At 40.6% G+C, this 23,187-nt stretch overlaps 2 protein-coding genes across 1 annotated transcript; both read right to left on the reverse strand.

Annotated features, from left to right (window-relative positions):
- The window catches only part of LOC134575337 (trypsin), a 53,394-nt gene that overhangs the window by 19,428 nt on the left and 10,779 nt on the right, over positions 1–23,187 (reverse strand).
- CIMAP3 (ciliary microtubule associated protein 3) lies at positions 695–18,935 on the reverse strand. The gene is made up of 5 exons (XM_063434806.1): positions 18,831–18,935; positions 17,255–17,350; positions 15,109–15,242; positions 1,975–2,092; positions 695–760 (listed from the first exon to the last, which is right to left on the reverse strand). The coding sequence occupies exons 1-5, from the start codon at positions 18,897–18,899 to the stop codon at positions 695–697; spliced, it is 483 nt and encodes a 160-aa protein (XP_063290876.1). The 5' UTR covers positions 18,900–18,935.

Raw genomic sequence — 23,187 nt, forward strand, 5'->3', positions numbered from 1 at the left:
CAACAAATGGAAAAATTACCTTATAAACTATGATAAAAACATTGCACTTTTATATTCTATTCACTACACATTTACATTGCTTATTTCTCATAACGAGTTAATGATGTTAATAGAGTTACACCACACATCTTTTTAAAGGTAACAGATATACAGATTATTTGTTTTTATACTACAGGGCTGTTGAATGCTTCATTGGTTGACGAACGTTCTAAGGTGTGCATTATTTTCAGAGAGACGCACGGCTAAAGTAGTTCCAGACAGGTCTTGACCGCATTACAGTTGCGTAAGAAATTAGTCCTACATACAAGAGCGTTTTAGTGACAAAAACTTGACAAACGTCTTGAAATACATCATCTGAACAATGTTTCGAGGTGTGGTAACTGTAGTATAAGCAGAATAATTGACTCCAGGCCGTTGAATTATTAGAAAAAAATAATGCACACCCGAGGTGTAACGGCCACTCCACTTCGCATCGTGTCCGCTTTACCACCTCGGGTGTGCATTATTTTTCTAATAATTCAACGGCCCGTCGTCAATTATTCCTTACGTATTCTATTGCATTACACTTAGATTTTGTTAAAACTCGTCAGTTCTTGTAGTGAAGTAACCCACATACACACTAGTTTTTTATTGATCAGTTTATTCCCTTACACTAGCTAATGGACTTGGTGTAGTGAATGAAAGCTAGGTAAATTCACTTATAGAGGTTCCAGTAGGCAATTCTATGCCTCTTTTTGTTGAAAGCTCTCTCTTCTGCCAACTGAAAATAAAAGTGAGAAAACCAACATTTTATTTACAATGGAACACATTGTTCTGTTTATGGAGAACATATTTATTGAAATAGACTGTATTTTCTTTTCCCAAGTGCATCCCAAATCTGCATCCCCCGTAGAAGTAATTTTGTTACCACTTCTAAGTCAGCCTGCAGTTAAGACCTAGTTGGAGGGTATTACATGACCAACTACAACTCTACAAAGATACAATTTCATTTTGTATTGTTTTCTCTTGTATTTGACATTTACTATGTCTTACAATTTTCTTATTGTAATTTACATAATTTTGTATTACTCCCCCTTCTCCCTCCCCCACAATTACTTTGTTTTCCTTCCAGATCATAAAAAGAAAAAATTTAGTGCAGACAGACTGCATCTTTTTTTCTTAGGTACACTCTAGGCAAGGTTCCATATTTTGGACTACATCTCCCATAATGCTCTTAATGATGACAAAACATCTGGGGAGATGTAGTCCACAAAATCTGCAGTACCGAAGATTGTCTACCCTGTTGTCGGTGAACTTTATGGGGAAGGACTTTTGCTGAAGGCCCGTTGTTTTAATGTAAGATTTTATATGTGTGTTATGCAATAAATTGGATGTCTTTTAACTTGGAGCCTTCTCACATCCTGAGTCAACTATACTATTTCATGCTGATTTATCTGAGCCAGTGAATCATAGGCTCAGTAAAATGTGCGTGGGATGTATGAATAATACCTGCATTTGCACTTTATATTTTACTCAAACTGTACTGCCCTATATTAGTTATTATCTCTTTCAGTTGCATCTGAGATGAATCTATTCACTTTAACACTATATACATTGTATGCCTGTTTCCTACATACAATCTTTGTCTATTAATTTATTTTTATGTTTATATTAGGATTTTAACATAGTGCATGCATTGTACCTGGTGTCTATCATTTGCAAAATAACCCCTTTTTTTTACAATAAAACATAAATGTGCTGTATAAAGATATAAAAAACTATTTTCCTAGTAAATTTATCATATTCACCACAATCTCCCAGCTTATGTATTTTATTGCAGTGCATATGTGAAGAACTGAACACAAAAGTATTGTAAAAGAAGAATGAAAAGGGTATCTCTACTCTTTCTCTAGAATACAAGATATTTAATAAGTGTCTTAGTGAGAGAATAAATACACATCTTTCAACATGCTGCTATCTGCAGAAAGCATTTACCTTCGCTCTAAAAGTCTTCTTTGAATATGCTGGAATGTTCGACCAATCAGGGGCTCCAAATCTTCCAGGCCAAATTATTTTCCTTCCCACATTTGCGTCACCCTCGTATGTCCCAGGGCTGTGGTGATAAAATTAATGATCTGTTATGTATCACTTGTGCGTCAGAAAATGATCTATAACTTAGAAATTAAACATGAAAACCTTTTCTTAAATTAATTAAAACCATCATTACATTCTATTGCAAGATTAGTCCAAAGTCTACACGCACGCTTTAAAAAATATGTTTACCCATTCTTTCATCAAAAGCTATTGTCAAACCATTAAATGTACAGGAGGTGAAGCTAATACTAAACTACCGTATTTATCGGCGTATAACACGCACTTTTTCCCCCTGAAAATAGGGGAAAAATCGTGGGTGCGTGTTATACGCCGATATCCCATAATTACTTACCTGTCCTGAAGCGTGGGCCGGCTTCACAGCGCGCACCGCGGTACAGGAACTTTAATTTAAGGTTCCGGTTTCCGGCGGGACTGAAAGGAAGTGTGCACACTATTGTGCACACTTCCTTTCAGTCCCGCCGGAAACCGGAACCTTAAATTAAAGTTCCTGTACCGCGGTGCGCGCTGTGAAGCCGGCCCACGCTTCAGGGCAGGTAAGTAATTATGGGAGGGGAGGAAAGTACACTATGGGAGGGGAGGGGAGGGGGAGGAAAGTACACTATGGGAGGGGAGGGGGAGGAAAGTACACTATGGGAGGGGAGGGGGAGGAAAGTACACTATGGGAGGGGAGGGGGAGGAAAGTACACTATGGGAGGGGAGGGGGAGGAAAGTACACTATGGGAGGGTAATGGGGGAAGTACACTATGGGAGGGGGAGGAAAGTACACTATGGGAGGGGAGGGGGGGGAAGTACACTATGGGAGGGGAGGAGGGGGAAATACTATGGGAGGGGAGGGGGGGAGAATACTATGGGAGGGGAGGGGGGGAGAATACTATGGGAGGGGAGGGGGGGAGAATACTATGGGAGGGGAGGGGGGGAGAATACTATGGGAGGGGAGGGGGGGAGAATACTATGGGAGGGGAGGGGGGGAGAATACTATGGGAGGGGAGGGGGGGAGAATACTATGGGAGGGGAGGGGGGAGAATACTATGGGAGGGGAGGGGGGAGAATACTATGGGAGGGGGGGGAGAATACTATGGGAGGAGGGGGGAGAATACTATGGGAGGAGGGGGGGAATACTATGGGAGGAGGGGGGGAATACTATGGGAGGAGGGGGGGAATACTATGGGAGGAGGGGGGGAATACTATGGGAGGAGGGGGGGAATACTATGGGAGGAGGGGGGGAATACTATGGGAGGAGGGGGGAATACTATGGGAGGGGGGGGAGAACTATGGGAGGGGGGGGAGAATACTATGGGAGGGGAGGGGGGGAGAATACTATGGGAGGGGAGGGGGGGAATACTATGGAAAGGGGGGAACACTATGGGATGAGGGGGGAATACTATGGCATGAGGGGGGGGAATACTATGGCATGAGGGGGGAAATTTCCTGGAATTTCTTTCTAAAAATGAGGTGCGTGTTATACGCCTGTGCGTGTTATACGCCGATAAATACGGTATTTGACGACACTGCAACCTTTTAAAAAACCGTGCTCAGTTCAAATACTCCTGTTTGTTAAGTCCAGTATTTTAAGACAAATACCAAAATAAAAAGTTAATGTTTCCTATAAAATATAGCAATACTACTGTCACAAATTTAAACTAAAAACAAAATAGCATTTCAATAAACATAATGTAAGCAACCAGAATTACAGGGCACACCCTGAACTGACTTTAATATGTATAGGAATGCATTGCAAATTATCTCCATGTATCATTTATTAATTTAGTTATTGTATTTCAAGGTTTCCTGTTATCTGAATTATTTTAGTATGGAAGTTTCAGTCATTTAAATTTACAGTCTTGCATATAAGTTTAGGTAAGTTTTCGTTAAATATTTGCCTTGCATGCTTTTTTATATTCCGATCAGCAGTATTACAGTACTACAATATTTTACCCCAAATAAATATTCAAGTTTTTGTAAAAAAAAAAAAAAAAAAAGGGATTTGCCACGTATTCTTCTGTTATATTAATTAATTACCTCATTTATATATTTATTTATTTTCATAGATTTATTAGTGTTCCCATCTCACTACTTTAGAATACAAAGATAGATTGTTGGTATAAGTCTCAATATAAATTAAGTTGTAACTACACTAACAATATTTATATTAACCTCTTCAATGTCAATTTCCCTGTATGTGGGTATAAAATAATAATAATAATATTAATAATACCAAAGTATTTAACCCCTTAAGACCGCAGCCAAATGTACAAGTTGTAATCCAAAAAAAAACGTAAACAAAACCTGGCATTTGCGCTATTTGTAGTGGGGGACATAAGCCGTAAGTGTACTGATTATACCAGAATATGAAAGTCGGTTGAGGTGTGCCGTAACCGACGTATGAGGTAGGCCTGAAATAAAAGAGGGCCCACCCAGGAATGGTTTATAGAGGGTTGTGGTGGGAGGGATGAACCCGGCTATTCCAGTGCTGAACCAGAGGGGGCCTGAGCTTTTATAGCCGGGTAACCCCTCCCACAACTACAGGCTATGCCTTACTATTTGTAGTCGGGGACATAAGCCGTAAGTGTACTGATTATACCAGAATATGAAAGTCGGTTGAGGTGTGCCGTAACCGACGTATGAGGTAGGCCTGAAATAAAAGAGGGCAAAAAGGTTGGAGTAAACAATTCATTTTATTTATACACAGATTACATAGCAAGACCTTTGAATGCTGATCTTAGTTCTATTTCTGGTTGTGGAATGTAAGTGGTGTAAACCGCTGATTTCCACCGGCCTAATCTTTGAATTATGTGAGATGGTACGCCATGACTAGAGGCTGCTGAAGCGGCTCCGATTCTGAAAGAGTGACCGGAAAATCCTGTGGGATTGAGGCCGAGTCGGATGAACAGAGTTCTGATGTACTGAATGAACTTGGCCGTTGTTAAGGGTAAACCTTGGAGTGCGAGTAGTGGGGTGTTTTGATTGAGACCTGTGAGGGTGGCCAAAAAGGTGTCGAATACTGCGACCGGGCACCACTGATTGCCCGTGGGGTAGTAGCAGATCTTAGTAGGTGGGCCTACTTGGTTAGTTTTTGTGCGACCTAGGCTGAGTACGTAGTGATCTGTGTTTCTCTGAAGATTTGAAATGTAGAGAGGCTGACAAGAAACACTATTGGTAGTGAATTCGTTTGGACGTAGAAACCCATAGAAAGCTAGGTATGCCGCTGTCTTGATAACCAGGTTGGTATGGGATTCGAAAGGTTTGGAGTCCAAAATATTGGAGAGTGTGCGAAACTTGGGACCGTCTATCGGTAGTCTAGACGAGGTAGTGGGTATGTCTAATCTCAGTATACCTTTTAATATGTTTTTTACGGGATAGGAAGACATGAAGGGTTTAGTACTAGGGTAGGCACTGATGATATGATGTTGTATACCCGAGAGATATAGTTTAATGGTGTTCAATGTTAATTTTAGGTTAAGGTGGCAGAAAGAAATAAAGGCGATAATGGAGTCTAAAGAATGGGTGTTGGTTAACTGATGGTCTGTTGTGAATTTGGTGTATAAGGTAAATGCTCGATTATAAGCGCGGGATGTGTTTGTGGATAGGGCTGCTCCGGCTAGGTATCTGCTGTGAGATAGCAGTCTTTCTAGTCCAGGATGAGGTCTCGGAATGGAGGGGTGCTGACCGGTCTGGAGTTGGCTGTGGGGTGTGTCTTGAAGAAAACCTGTAAGTTAAATCGAGACAATGCATCAGCGGCTATGTTGGTTTTCCCTGGAATGTGGATGCAAGTGATATGGAACTGTAGTGTCGCTGCTAACCAAGTCAGCCTTCGAATCAGTCTCATGATGGTGAGTGAGGAGGATCTACCCTTGTTTATTATGTCACAGGCTGGCTTGCTGTCGGAAAAGCATTTTACCGCTTTCCCCTGCCATAAGTGTCCCCAAACTCTTGCGGCTGCCACTATTGGGTAGATCTCAAATAGAGCCGATGTACTTGGAAATGAGGGTAAACCTAGGGTTTCTACCGGCCATGAGTCTCTGAACCAGTCATTGATATAGATTGCTGCGAACCCTGTGTGAGCTGCTGCATCGGTCCAGATTATGGGTGAGGAGTCTGATAAAGGTGTAATGAACATGGCTACCCCATTCCAATGAGTTAGGAACCGTAACCACATAAGTAGGTCTGCCCTTGCGTGAATATCTAGTGATATCCTGCTGGCGTCCGTATTGAGAAACGGGAGAAGGCTCAGCAATCTTGAGATAAACGCCCGACCTTGGGGAATGATTTTCATGGCGAAGTTTAACGTGCCCAGTAGGGATTGCAGGTCTGACCTGGTACACGTGTCCTTCCCCAGAAAATACTTTACCATCTCAATGATCTGCTGCACCTTCTCACGAGGGAGACTAGCCTGTAACATAACGGTGTCTAGGTGGATACCTAAGAACATAAGTTTTGTAGTAGGGCCTATTGTCTTAGCTTGAGACAGTGGTACCCCCAATGCTGTAAATAAGGCCAAAGTTTTCTGGAGACTAACTGGTGCGGACTGAGGTGGTTCTATCGTAAGAAAGTCATCCAGATAGTGCAGAACAGCGGGACAGTGAGTGACATTGAGGAGTAGCCAGCATAAAGTGTCGGCAAAAATGTCGAATAATTTCGGGCTACTTTTTGCTCCGAAGGTAAGGCGGGTGGCAAAGTAATATTTGTTTTCCCATTTGATGCCGTGCACGTGCCACAGGGACGGGTGAATGGGTAGGAGCTTGAAGGCGTTGGAAATATCGGTTTTCCCTAACCAGGCTCCCCCCCTGCCCTCAGAATGGATTGAATGGCATCATCTACTGTGGTATACTGCAGGGAAAACTCTTCCGAAGGTATTAACGAATTGATGCTGGGAGTTGGTAAAGAATGAGGAGCGGACAAGTCGTAGATAAGTCTTTTTTTATTGTTGGACTTGCCAGTGGCAATACCTATAGGGTTGGTGCGCCAGCTGGCGAATGGAGGGTGAGCAAAGGGGCCTATGATAAAGCCGTTAGTCAGTTCGGTCTTGAGTAGTGACTGTGTAGTGATTGGGTCAAGGATAGCTGACTGTAAGTTGGGACATTCTAGAATACCTGTGGGGAGTGTGACTAGACCCGTGTGGAAACCCTCAGTGAAGCCCTGAATGAGGAAGTCGACTAAGTGAAGGGAAGGGTGTGCCTGGAGGTAAAACGCCAGGTTGTCGATGCTAACTTCAGTTAGTCATTGTTTGGGGTACAGACGATTGGGGCACATAGTTTTTGCATGTGCCCGGAAGCAGATTGAGCAGACGTGAAGCAGTCTGCAAGAACTGAACCCACAACTTCCTGAATTGAAGTTGTTGCAGATCTGCGCTTTGCCAAGGTATATAATGGGTCTGCCCAACTTGTCCTTCAATCCTCTGTGTTCTGCAGTGGAGGAACCGAAGGTAGCCCGACTAGTGGTAGGAAGGTTAGGATCGACTGGGCACAGGTTGGTGGAGTGTGAGATAGAGGCGCATAGGGCACAGGATGGAGGCTTTTGGCCCGCGAAATGGCGGCAGAAGAGTTCAGTATCCATGTTACTCCAGTTGGTATGAGGGTTGAATTGAGTTATGGATGCTGCCGCCTTGGCCGAAAAAGATTTGTGGTAATCATAGAAGGAAAAACCCCCATACTTGTGTCCTAAGTCCACCAACTTGTGCATGTACAAGTCCAATTCCTCCCTACGGTGAGGGGAAGTGGAACAGATTACGTCACGGTAGAGGCCGAAGGCAAGGACGAATTCTGGTATGGTGAGTTTCCGGTTGAGCCTGGGATCTCTGGCTTTTAGCACAACCGAAAGATCACCGTAGCAATAAGCCTTGTTCTCCACAACATCTTGTGATTAGCAGAGAAACCAGGTTTATGTCCTTGCCTTCCAGAATGTCTTTGCGTATTGTCAGGGGTACGAAATGTGCAGGCGTGATGATGTGGGAGGATGTGCTTGGTATTGGGTTTATGGTAGTGTCATTACCGTGAGGGAGGAGGACCGGAGTGAGGATTGGTGTGGGCGAGGTGACTGTCGCCGTCTGAGGAGTTTCCAGTTTATCCAGCCTGGTGCTGATCGTGGTAATTGAGGCCAAGAGGGAAGACATCAGACCCTTGATCTCATTATAGTTTTCTGAATGCAGAACTACTCCAGGTTGGGGAGTACAAGCATTAGAAATGTAAAGTTTGTATAGTTCTGCTTTGCGGGCTGTAGCTGGATACGGGACACCCATGCGACGTAGTTCAGCCGCGAGCTTGGGGATGGTCCATGACCGGAGAGCGTATGGGCTGGCTGGTTCTAGGTTCTCGGTGGGTGTGCTTGGGCCGGCCGGAGTGGCGGGTCTGGTTGGGGTTTCAGGTATGGCCAGCTCTTCTTCTTGGTCATGGGATTGAGACATACTAGAAATGAAAAATAGGGTAAGAGACGGGTTTTGATTATGAGCGAAGTTGCCTGAGTCAACTGGTGCTAGCTATGCCAATCCGGCGAAACATTATCTATCTTGTGAGGAAGGTGAGGCCCTACTAGTGCCAAGTGGCGAGAGAGGCTCTATCTATGTGGAGGGCCGGTTGGACGAGGGACACCTAAATGACGTGGCGGTAACGTTGGCCTCTCTGTGACTGTAACAAGACAAAGTAGGTTGGCTGTGACTGGTGAGACCCTAGCTGGCCACCAAGGGTGGTTATTGTGAGGCTCTGTCTATGCGTTGGGCCGAGGGGCGTATACCTCCGACGAGGATGGGTGTATGCCTCCCAGGAACATTTTAATTTACAATAACTTAGCTACAGGCTGTGCGCCAGTTGTCACCAGTTGACTGCCCTATATATGTATATATATATATATATACTGGGTCGGGGTGGAGTGATCGTCGTGCGACCGTACCTATTTGTTTGTTGTACGAGTTTCCAACGTTGGGTTTTGGAGGGATTTATAATTTATTATTATTTTTCCCTTTCCGTCTGTGAAATAAAACATATGGTTAGGGACGGCTAATTGGTTTGGCCTTGAAAATTTTTTTTTTTTTTTTTTTTTTTTTTTTTAAATTAGTAAAATGGTTTTACCTGTTAACGCTTTAAATAACGATGTTGATTTGGATGATAGCTTGGACGTCAGGTGGGGTAATAATCTGGGGGTAGAGTTAGAAGTTATCCTTTGTATCCTCTCTGATAAATATAGGTTAAGGATAGAGTGCGGTGAAACTTAAATATTTACGAGTAGTATGCTAGGAATGGGAGTCCGATGATGGCTCCGAGTATCAGGGGAGGTGTTGAACCAGGATTCGAATTGGGCCAGGAGTGAATCCTGAGGAGATGGACGTATTTGGTTTAAGTCATGACTTTTATGTGGAGGACATGATAAAGGACGGGACAACCCCTGACATGGGGTAAGCTATTCCTTACCGAGTGCGCAAAGACAAAGTTTAGATTTAAATATCTAATTGTATTTTTTTTCCTTTTTTTTTTTATATAAAACACCTGTGTAGGTGATAGGTAACATCACCCGGCTTTTGGAAATGTGTGACAAGTTCAAGCAAACATTGAACAAAACATATTACACATGAAAAAAGACATTGTGATATAATAGCCAGGAGCTGAAGTATAACTTAATAGTGAAATATGGGGAAAAAGAAGAAAAACAAACAAACATATATTCTGCGATTTTAACATTGTGTCATAATATGTATGGCCACCAGGGGTCGTCTGTTTTTAGGGAAAGTAAACGGATATATATATATATATTTCCTCCACCAGGGGGCGTTGTGAGCTGACATGCGTTTTGTCAGTAAGAAATTTTGCATACATTAATTTAGCCGGGTGGCCGGTTACCGAACCGCGTTGGAGTGTAAGAGTTTGAGGTCTGCGTGACCTGTGAAACCGGATGGTAAGGAACTGCGGTACCGAGCGGTAGGGTAAGTATAAGGAAGTAATTTGGAACAGGTGTGCCAAGTGTGCGTGGATGCCAGGCGTCTGGCTGAGGGTGGTGTGGATGAGACTCACGGTTTCTGGGCCCTGGAGTAGGTAAGTAAGTGTCCGGATTCAGCAACCGCCGTGGGTCTGGCTGGGGAGGATGGGAGTTCGTCGGGACCCCGGTAGAACGCTGGGCTGGAGCTCTTGACGCCGAGCACGGAGGGATAGTACCGAGCAGAGGGTAAGCACTTCGGACTGGGGTGGATCACGTGGGGACGAGCTCGAACCGGAAGTACAAAGGTTCCGAATGAACCCGGCTATTCCAGTGCTGAACCAGAGGGGGCCTGAGCTTTTATAGCCGGGTAACCCCTCCCACAACTACAGGCTATGCCTTACTATATGTCTGTCCAACCATAATTCACCTCTTTCATATTAAATGCACCCACACTTATTATATATCATTTTATTCAGGGGAAACAGGGCTTTCGTTTAACATCAAATATTTAGGTATGGAACATAATTTATTATGAAAAAAATATTTAAAAAATGGGAGAAAATAAGATTTTTTTAGTTCTATGTGACATTCTAACTGTGAATGTCAAAATGCTGTTTGCTTTTACTGCAATACAATACACATATTTGTATTCAGCAATGGCTCACGTGTAAAACAGTACCCCCTATGTACAGGTTTTATGGTGTTTTGGGAAGTTACATGGTCAAATATAGCATGTTACATATTTCAGTTTTTTCACATTGAAATTCGCCAGATTGGTTACGTTGCATTTGAGATTATATGGTAGCCCAGAAATAAGAATTACCCCCATGATGGCATACCATTTGCAAAAGTAGACAACCCAATGTATTGCAAATGGAGTATGTCCAGTCTTTTTTAGTAGCCACTTGGTCACAAACACTGGCCAAAGTTAGTGTTAATATTTGAAAATGCAAAAAACGAATTTGAACGCAAATTTTGGCCAGTGTTTGTGACTAAGTGGCTACTAAAAATACTGAACATACCCTATTTGCAATACCCTGGGTTGTCTACTATTGCAAATGGTATGCCATCATGGGGATAATTTTCATTCCTGGGCTACCATGCGGTCTCAAAGGCAACCTGGCGAATTTTAATGTGAAAAAACTGAAACGCAAACCTTATATTTGACTCTGTAACTTTTGAAAACACCATAAAACCTGTACATGAGGGGTACTGTTATTCTCAGGAGACTTCGCTGAACACAAATATTAGTGTTTCAAAACAGTAAAACGTATCACAACAATTATATCATCAGTGTAAGTGCCATTTGTGTGTGAAAAATGCAAAAAAATGTCACTGTCACTGACGATATCGTCGTTGTAATATATTTTACTGTTTTGAAACACTAATATTTGTGTTCAGCTAAGTCTTCCGAGCAAAACAGTAGCCCCCATGTACAGGTTTTATGGTGTCTTGGAAAGTTACAGGGTTAAATATAGTACTAGAAAATGTAATTCCCTGAACTTTCGGCCTGGGTTGTCAGGCAGGTCCTGCAAATTGTAATTAATAAAATGACCTAATTATGTAAAATTATTACATAAATATATGCGTAGAATTATTATATATATATATGTGTGTATATATATATATATGTGTGTATATATATGTATATAATTTTTTTTTATTATTTTTATTTATATATAGGTATATATATAGTGATATATACTTATATACTTATGTATATAGATATATATATTATTTCGTTCTACATGTATTTTGATATCAATATATATATATATATATATATATATATATATATATATATATATATTAATTTTAAAATACAGTTAGAACGAAATTACGCATGTTTATATATTTTTTATCTATTTATTTTTTTATTATTTTTTTATTTTATTTTTTAACGTATTTATATATTTATTTTTTATGATATATAAATATATATATAATGAAAATTATATATATATTTAATCAATATCATTGTACGTGTATTTTGATATTAATATATATATATAATTATGTATATATTAATATTAAATTACTCGTAGACGGGGGGCGGGGCCTGACTGCCAAGATGGCCGGACGTGTTCTCTAAGCGCTCCGGTACCAGCGGGCATTAAAGCAATAATTTCGGACAATAAAAGCATGCATGCAGCACCTGATGCCCGGAAAATGCAGCAGGACACCCGGCGGAATGCACCGATACGAATCCCGCAATTAACAGCAACACAAGTGCTCAAACCGGCCACGAGGCCTAAGCGGGAGCGGAGACTGATGCCTGGGGGAGGCGGCCGCTCGCCCGGCATGGGAACTGCTCGCAAGCAAGAAGCACACGCTGCCCCGCTACCCCCCCCTCTGGACCGGCGGGGGACATCCCGGTCCCTGCCGGGGCAGACTACCCCCGCAAAACAACGCGAACAAGCGACTGACCATGCGGTGAAGCGAACCTGTAAGGGAGATGTTAAGATGGCAGCACAGGCACGGCCTGCGACACAGAGCACTCATATCAACCCACCCAAACATACTTGGGCATTCTTTGACCGGCTCTGCGCAGGATTCTGGACGGAACTCAATGCTGGCCGCCGGCGGTCCGGCGAACCTTGGGCAGACTCCCGCCACGAACTAACAGAGGGGCTTCCCGACTAAAATGGCGCCGAAAAGCGAGATGGCCGGTAAAGCTGACAAGGCCCTTGAGAGACAGCACTCACACATGCTCAAACAAACGTGGGACCGGCCAGTATACCCGACCTCTCAGCCACTCGGAGATTCCGGAGGCCTCTAACCTGCATGCCGCAACCACCAACCTCCGAGCCCCAACCCGCAGCGAAGGGACCAACCGGAAAGGCACACAGCACACACAGGCCGCTGGACGGGTCCGGAGAGAGGAACAAGCGAAGGCTCCGACCCCTGGAATGCTGATAACCAAGGGAGGAAGGCAGCTGCACACAGACAGCCTACCAGTACAGGGCATCGGCTGAGCAATCTACAGGACCACTCACAGCATGCAGGGGCCAATGGCAGTACACACGGTACATAGAGCCAAGCAGACACTCAGAGACAAGATTAAAGAAACTTGTCAGGCCTAACCCGGCAATGGACTTTTACACTCTCCTTATAATTCTTCATTTTTAAATAATGTTATCTGCAGTGCCCCTGCTTACATGCCTATTTAATGCTCACCCTCATGCATATCTTAGACCAACCTTTTAGTAGCCCGTAATAGCTTGAATTGCCAGGATCCAGTGGTATATTACCTCAATCATTACGTCTTTTATATAACGTTAAACATGCCCGACATTAAGCCCTGTCGAGGTCGCAACACCACAGGCAGTAGCACTGCATAAAATCTACAGCATAAAAAGCATACACCCAGCTACTTATATTAAACTGTTCAAAGCACAGGGATGAATACCTTATTGTTTAGTATAACTGACCTTACAAGAAGCAAGCTTACACCTGTTTAACTTTAACTTTACTTTTATACTCGAATTGTCTAAACCTGTTCAAACATCACCAAGTTGTTGACCCTTGTAGTCAGCTTATGACAATGTTATGTTATATCACTCTAAAGCATCAGCAATGTACAACCAAACTGTTTATAGCCACAAAAAATGTGCTTGTCTTACCATGTACCTCTATGTTTAACTGTCTTCATGCGCTAGAGGATTACCTTTGGGGTACCTCACCAGCGAATGTTATCAACTTACGCACAACAAAAATAAAGAATTTAAAAAATAAATAAAAAAAATACACGTAGACAGTGTATGTATATTTATGTGTATGTGTGTATATGTGTATATATATACTTAGATCATATATATAATAAATATATATATGATCTAAGTATATATAATCTTATTTTTACACTGTTTTAACTGATTTTAATATTATTTTCAGACAGCAGGGGGAGTACCTGTCATTACAGGCACTCCCCCTGCCGGCACTGCCTTGGCACTGCTCTGGGCAGCCGAAAAGGACGGAGGGGGACTCCCTGGGCTCCCAGGTAAGTCCCCCATACCGCGATCACCGGCGTGGGATCGCCGGCGACCGGGTAAGTACATAAGATCGCAGGACGTTCTATGCCATCCTGCGGATTTTAGACCCACTAAAATGGGGACTGCATAGAACGCCCTGCGGTCTTAAGGGGTTAACCAGGAAAGGTACATTTAGATTACTCTGGTTTTCAAGTATGTCCTAGGGATGTTACCTTAGCCCAACATCCAGGGGTTGATACTATTACCCAATTTAATGGGTAATAGCAGCATGATTACATTTAAGGTAATTCAGTTTCTAAAATGATGAAAACAGACAAACCTAATTTCTGCATACAGGCACAATACTCACATACATAAGTACTGTTACACCAGACATATTTTTACACAAAGCACTATAGTCTTCTATTACAACCTATAGCCCATGTCCATCTTATACATGGAGATGGACAAGATGGAGTCCTGGTATAGAAGCCATTTCTCTGGACCATGAAGCTGGTGCAAAGGGGGAGATAACTGGTCTGCTCAATGGGCTAAATGTCATGTATACCGCTATACAAAACAAACTAAAAGGTATGACTTACATGTTAAAATGGATGTGGATTTTGCTTTGACTAAATGAAAAAAAAAGGAATAGCTCTGAAAATTGCTAGATCGGCGTTTGGTGTTGTTGACTGATTATAATAACATTACATTATACCTTGAGTTTTCCAACAAACGGGTTTCCCAGACTTTCGCTAATTCAGACACATTCTAGCAAGCTGAAGATGTAGTTGTTTATCTGACTATTAATACATAGTTGTATATGAAATGAGCAGATATAAGATATGCAATCTCCAGCAAAAGAGATTTCAGTTACTACGCCTCAAGTCTGTGCTATTAAACATGTTATTAGGCAGAACTCAATCAAAACCCGAAGAAATATTGGCCATTACGGGGAACCGTGGTTACACGTAAAACCTAGAGTACGATGAGCATCAGTGGTATGTATTGTGCAGAAATGCATAGAACATCTAAAAGCCTTTAATATATACTTTGGTAAAGAGCCCCATATTTTAGTATTTATCTGTTAATGTTAAAATGGTATCAGAATGAATTTCTTTAAATAGTAGTAGTTCATTACCCTGGATTTTCTGTGGCATCAGTTTTGTTTACTAAGGATTGTGCGACTTTGCTGCCAAAAGTAGCCCAGAATGGTGGTACTGTGGGAGGTTTTCTCTGGACCGACTGGTAGTCACTTGGACTTGGCGTCTCCATCTGAACATGAAGAAAATTCATTAGGATGTGCTAGAAAGTGGATTTTGTGGATTATTCTATAAAGAAAAAAGTTATCATTATAACATGTGGCTCAACTAAAAACTGCGATCAGCAACTTACTTGAGAGCAAATAAAAAGTATATTTTATTTCTTTTATGGCTTTTGCATTGATTGTTACATACGTTACAGTTACATTTTCAGATCAAATTTGCCAGTCTGAACTCGGATACAGAACAGAAGTAGATTGCAATGCCAGGAGATTATTTTACTTAACAGAAGGAGATTGGTTTACAATAAAACATGCAAACTTGAGAAGCCCATGATCTTAGTATAAAGGGTACTATAGATTTACAAGCAAAGTACTTCATTGAAATTGTCACACAATGCTGCCATTTTATGGGATATCAATCCCTCTAGGGCAGGGGTAGGCAACCTCTTAACAGTACTCTGCCAAAATAGGATTGTGATATCTCGTAGTGTGCTGGTCCTATTTTTTTTTTTAAATTGCAGTGACTATGTTGCCATAATCTGCTTGTGTTATTCATACTGTAATTGTTTTGTATTCTTGTATTTGTGCATATATGAGCTGTTATATTGTATATGTACATGAGTAAATTGTGGTATTATGTATTATACCTATGAATTTTGGCTGTGTATGGGGGGCTGCTTCTGGAATTGAGTGTGTTGATGGACATGTCACATTGTGTGTTTGGTGGGCTGTGTATGTGTGAGGCTGCTTGGGGTGTTGCATGTGAGACTGCTGGTGGGGTTGTGTGCATCTATGTAGATTGTTATTGGAGAGATCACTTACTCTACATGCTGCAATGCGTACATTGAGGATTGTCTTTTACCACCTTTTCACATTAGCAGATATCTGAAGTTTCACTGGGACTCCTGATAAATCAGAGAAGTCTGTTTGGCTCTAGCAGCCTTGAGTGCCGTGTAAAGATACCTCAAGTGCCGTGCATGGTACACGTGCCATGGGTTGCCTACCCCTGCTCTAGGATATCCCTTCATGTTTTAGTATGCTGTAGCTTTCTGTATTGTACGCGTTTGCATGTTGCTTCATTTAAAGTGTTATGTTAAGCATTACGACTTTTGTAAGCTAGCTGTAGTACTTATGATGCCAAGGGTACCATGGCCCAGTTCCCTTTAATGATGAAATCTGTTTAGGATCAGCATGCCTTCTTACCTGGTTCCCTGTCATGCTCCAAGGCTCATTGTGGCTCTGGTTATTCTGAATAGCTGCCAAAAGCCGATTAAGATGCCATTCATTAGCTGAGAGCATAAGCTGACCACTCTCAGCCATTCAATGACACACTGTCCATGACAATTTGCACAAAATTGACATTAGCCAGCTCGGAACTCTTGTTCCAGACTGGCTGATGACACTCCATAATTGAGGTGGAGTTACACCTACGGAAACAAATGGGTTAAACTTGATATGTGCGACGTTTCACAGTAAAATGCTGCACATACAGATTCTATGCACCATGACCATTTCAAAACACTGAAGTAACCTTTTAAAGTGTAACAGCCATCAATATATATTGTCACCTCTCCAATTAATTTGATAAAATATATATACACATATTGTATCAAATTAATTCTATCTATCTATCTATCTATCTATCTATCTATCTATCTATCTATCTATCTATCTATCTATCTATCTATCTATCTATCTATCTATCTATCTATCTATCTATCTATCTATCTATCTATCTATCTATCTATCTATCTATCTATCTATCTATCTATCTATCTATCTATCTATCTATCTATCTATCTATCTATCTATCTATCTATCTATCTATCTATCTATCTATCTATCTATCTATCTATCTATCTATCTATCTATCTAGATAGATAGATAGATAGATAGATAGATAGATAGATAGATAGATAGATAGATAGATAGATAGATAGATAGATAGATAGATAGATAGATAGATAGATAGATAGATAGATAGATAGATAGATAGATAGATAGATAGATAGATCTTTGTTACCTTTACTGATGGCGATCGTGACTCGGTCCTGGCTCCCATGCTATATCCTTTTTTGCTGACAGGCTTTCGATTTTGAACATATGCCAGGTTTGTATACTGTAATCAGAAAAAAAATCAGTATTGTTTTTAAGAACATTTTTTTGTGTAGAGAAAAGTGTCAGATGTGCATACTGCCCACGTATTCATCAAATACCCCACCACCATATTTTAACCATAGTGTTGTGCCACCCAAACCACTCCTTTCTTCCACAGACCTCAACATCTGCGGAGTTTGCCACTGACAGTCTGCCTCCCACCCAAGCTGTCTCCACCAAAATATTGAACTCAATTTAATTAACTAAGCAGCCACCCTTTCTATATTGTAGTAATTGTAATCCATAATTTGCCAAACCCTCTCTGACCCGTTGGATCACCAAAACTAGCTTTCTAAAACCAATTTGTCCTCTTTACATGTCTATGAGAAGTCCACATGACCTTACAAAAATGTAATAAAAAATAACTTTTCAATAACCACTCAAGGTTGCAAAAGACTCACAAAAACACTGTGTGTACCAACACTAAAATCTCAATAGTTTACTATATACAAATAAGATGTATTAGGCTTGTATAAATTAAAAGTATAAGCAGTATACCATCACAATAATGAGCAATGCTTGATCTTATAACATTAAAACAGAAATAAACCCTCTTATACAACAACATACTATTTCTTGTAATTAAAGTAGATTCACATCTCAGTAGTCAAACCAGATCACTAATAGTACATTGATATTTTAAGGTTTTAGGAATCAGACACAAATCCCACAGCAGTACTTAGCTGCAATAAATTGCTTTTTTTAATTTTTTTTTTTTTTTTTTAATTCACCTCTGTTATTTTGGTTATACAGAAGAAAAAATAGGTACTGCATTTCCCTGTGCGGAGCATGACCTTTGGCAATGGCTGGGGCTTAAGCACAGTTCCATTTCAGTTGCTAAGGTGATTTACCCACAATTCATCAGTCAAATGTTACCCATAGAAAGGTGAACTGCAGACATCACGGACAGAGGAGAACAAAATGGACGCTCATAGGTATAGAGATCTGGCACAAGTAAGACCAGATAATAAATATAAATAAAGGAAAATGGCAAGGGAGGACAGAGTATAATCATTAAGATACAAGGGCTATAATTAAAAGATAACTGAAAGAAGAAAATGACAGTGTTGCCTTAAAATATTTTTTTTATAGAGAGGCATTCTCAGCTTGCGCAGTTTACATCCACCGCTAATTTGTAGAAATATGAAAAGTCAAATCTGCAGTGTTTTCAGCAAATGTTTAAAACTCTTTTGTTATAATCAACACTAATCCCCTGGTAATGGACACCAAGTCACTGTTATGAAGGTGCTTTAATAACTTACAGAAAAACCTAGGCTTTGATTTTTATTTTCTACAGTCACAGACTACAGTGCAACTGGATTTATTTTGATACCTTGACAAAAATAAACACACATTTACAGGTACCCAACCAGAACTAGAAAAAGATGGATAGAAAGATGGCACCGGGTTACGATATTTTGGGGATATCGTGTTGCTATCACCTTCTCATTGTCGTAGGATCCTGGCCCAATATGTTGAGTGACACTTACAGGAGACTTTTCTACACACATGCGAATTGGAACAAATTGAAATTGACAATATTTCCTATCCTGGGTACTTCCAAACGATATTTTATTTCATTGCTTCTGTAAGAATCAATAACAGGGATTATAACAGACAGAGCAACATGTATTCAAAAACAATGAAATACAGGATAATTACTCACTGAAGGCTACAGAGTGCACTAAAATAATTTTATATATTGACGCTTAAACCTTACATTTTAGAGCTTAATCTAGACGAACCATGGGATTTGTATTTTTTTTTCCACAGTCAAATGTTTTTGAATCAGTTTATACACTTTGATATCAGACACATGATAACAAATAAACTAGATCTTAGTCTTTTTGTGATATAGATAGCTGCACTCTAAATGGAGAACAGTGGCTATAGGGCATTTCTGTCATTGTATGGTTACACCAGCCATTAATAAAAAAAACCAAAAAACATTATTATTCATTAACGTTATCAGAGCAACACGTGACTCACCTGCTTTATTTACCAAGCTGCAGGCAAATTTGTTTTTTACATCTATTACCATGGAGACGTTGGCATAATGAGCAGTGTTTATTGCACGGTCATCTCACTGTGTAAGTGTGATGGTCCCTATAATATGTCATCCAGTGCTGTCTAATTATGCACTATTAATGCCTGTACATGGCCATAGGTGTATTAACCACATGGGTTCCAAAGCTCATTGTGATGATATTATAGAAAGTGAAATAAGCAGCAAATATTCCGATTTTAAAAGGACACTGAAGGCACCCAGACCACTTCAGCTCATTGAAGTGGTCTGGGTGCTGTGACCTTTTTGCACTTAGTGCTGCAGTGTTTACATTGCAGCTCTAAATTTGCCTTCTGTGGCTGTCTACCAGTGACAGGGATAAAAAGTTACTCAAATATATTTTCAGGTGAAACCAAATTAGACTTCGAGCCGCTCGGTGAAGCAATCAAATCAGAAACACCAGACACTTGTGAGTTCAAAGATTACTTCCTCTTTTATTTGTTTGCTTTTAGACTATATAGTACTTTGTAAAACAGCTTTGTGACTTGCGCAACAAAAACAGGATGCTTGAAGCAGGGGCGTACCTAGAGCATTTGGCACCCGGGGCGGGTCCTATTTTTGGCACCCCCCTCAACTTTAAATGTAAAAAACAACCAATTTTTTTTTATGTATTTAGCACTGAGCAGTGTTTGTGTGTGAATGTATGCATGTTTTTGTATGGAGTATGAGTGAGTGAATGTAGGGGTGTGTGTGTTTGTCTGTAGTGTTGGTGTTTGAATGCAAGCATGCATTTGTGTGTTGTGTGGTATTTGAATGCAGTGATGTGGTTATATATAATGGTATGGTTTGTTGCCGTTGAAATGCATGAGTGTATTTGTGTGTAGTGTTGGCGAGATTTTGAGATGTCTGCCCATATACACATATACGGACATACACACATGCAGATACATATACACACACGCAGAAACAATGTGCTCTGCATGCTGGCATCTGACAACACATTTGCACATAACTCACATTAGCCACCCAGATTTCTTGTTGTGGGCTGGCTGACACCTCTTAACTTTGATCATTGTTTAGCAGATAACTCCCCTATTTGCTATCCTTATGTGAGCTTGCCATATTTAAGGACACCAAATAAGGGAACTATCTGCTAAACAGCACCCTCATTTGGTATCTTTAAATATGGAAATCTCACATACGGGCACCAATTCAGGGAATTATCAACTAAACAGCTAAAGGATCAAAATTAAAAACGCCCTTTTCTTATTTTCAGTTGTTTTGTAGATAAATCCCTTATTTGTTATCCTTATATTAGATTGCAATATTTAAGGACACCAAATAAGGGAGCTATCTACTAAACACATACACAGAGATACACACAATCACAGACCCACACACATACAATCACAGACACACAATCATTACATACATACACACATTTAATAAATAAGAGGTCCACCCAGCCTCCCTACCTTGCTCTAGAAGGGCTGGAGTGGATCCTCAGTCCCTGGTGGTCAGTGGTTGCTGCTGGGATCTCTGTGCTCTTCCTGCACAGGCCCCTCGCATGCCCTGTAATGATGCTGAGGCCGCGATGACACCATAACCCGGCTGCCGTCTCACTGCAGGGCGAAGACTGTCAGACACAGTCAGAATCACACAGTCCCACACACAGTTACAGGCAGACAGTCAAACGCACAGTCACAGGCAGACAGTCACACACACGCGCACGCAATCACAGGCAGATAGTAACACATACACACAGAGTCACAGACAGTCACACACATAGTTACATAGTTACATAGTTACATAGTTAGATAGCTGAAAAGAGACTTGCGTCCATCAAGTTCAGCCTTCCTCACACCTGTTTTTTGCTGTTGATCCAAAAGGCAAAAAAAAAAAAAACCCAGTTTGAAGCACAATTTTGCAACAAGCTAGGATAAAAAATTCCTTCTTGACCCCAGAATGGCAGTCATATTTATCCTTGAATCAAGCAGTTATTACCCTACATTGAAAGATTATATCCTTGAATATTCTGTCTTTGCAAGTATGCATCTAGTAGCTGTTTGAACATCTGTATGGACTCTGATAAAACCACTTCTTCAGGCAGAGAATTCCACATCCTGATTGTTCTTACAGTAAAAAAACCTTTCCTTTGCCTTAGACGAAATCTTCTTTCTTCCAGTCTAAACGCATGGCCTCGTGTCCTATGTAAAGTCCGGTTTGTGAATAGATTTCCACACAATGGTTTGTATTGGCCCCGAATATATTTGTATAATGTTATCATATCCCCTCTCAGGCGACGTCTTTCTAAACTAAATAGGTTTAAATTTGTTAACCTTTCTTCATAGCTGATATGTTCCATTCCTTTTATTAATTTTGTAGCCCGCCTCTGCACTTTTTCTAGTGCCATGATATCCTTCTTTAGAACAGGTGCCCAAAATTGCACAGCATATTCAATATGTGGTCTTACCAGTGATTTATAGAGAGGCAAAATGATATTCTCGTCCCGAGAATGAATGCCCTTTTTCATGCATGACAATACCTTACTGGCCTTGGCCACTGCTGATTGACATTGCACATTGTTGCATAGTTTGTTGTCTATAACAATTCCCAAGTCCTTTTCGTGTGTTGTTATCCCTAATTCACTTCCATTAAGGGTATACGTTGCTTGTGTATTCTTTACGCCGAAGTGCATAACTTTGCATTTTTCAACATTAAATTTCATCTGCCATTTGAGTGCCCAGTCCTCCAGTCTATCTAAATCCTTCTGCAGCAAAGTAATATCTTGCTCACATTGTATTATTTTACAAAGTTTTGTGTCATCTGCAAACACTGAAACATGACTTTCAATGCTGTCTTCAAGATCATTTATAAAAATGTTAAATAGTTAAAAATGTTAAATGCCACCTCTGTCCAGCTTGAAAATTTACCATTAACGACAACTCTTTGTATTCTGTTTTTAAGCCAATGTTCTACCCAAGAACAAGCATTTTCATCGAGACCGATTTCCTTGAGTTTGAACACTAATCTTTTGTGTGGAACTGTATCAAATGCCTTGGCAAAATCCAAATAGATCACATCCACTGCAACACCCTGATCTATACTTCTACTTACTTCTTCGTAGAACGCAATCAAGTTAGTTTGACACGACCTGTGCTTCATAAAACCGTGCTGATTTTTGCTGATAACATATTCTTCTCAAGGAATTCTTGAATATTATCCCTTAATAACCTTTCAAATATTTTACCAGCCACAGAAGTTAAGCTCACAGGTCTATAATTTCCAGGCAAGGATTTTGAACCCTTTTTGAATATAGGAACCACATCTGCCTTCCTCCAATCCTCCGGAACACTTCCTGAAAGAAAAGAATCTTGAAAGATTAAAAACAGAGGTTCACTTATTTCTACACTTAGTTCCTTAAGTACACGTGGATGGATACCGTCAGGCCCTGGAGCTTTGTTTATATTAACTTTCTTTAGTTGCTGCAGCACATTGTCTTGAGTTAACCAATTACAATTATTCTGCAAGTTTTTAGTAGCAATCATTTGCACATCTATTGCCATGGGTTCTTCTTTAATATATACGGAGGAGAAATAGTTATTTAGAATTCCTGCCTTTTCTTGGTCTTCATTAACTAACACCCCCGTTTCAGTTTTAAGTGTACCTATACTTTCATTTTTGGGTTTTTTGGAATTTATGTACTTAAAAAATGCTTTGGGGTTTGTTTTGCTCTCTTTAGCTATCATTTTTTCATTTTGAAGTTTAGCAAGTTTAATTGCCTTTTTGCACGC

The sequence above is a fragment of the Pelobates fuscus genome, chromosome 10, assembly GCF_036172605.1.
Source record: "Pelobates fuscus isolate aPelFus1 chromosome 10, aPelFus1.pri, whole genome shotgun sequence".
In the NCBI taxonomy this organism is placed as follows: Eukaryota; Metazoa; Chordata; class Amphibia; order Anura; family Pelobatidae; genus Pelobates; species Pelobates fuscus.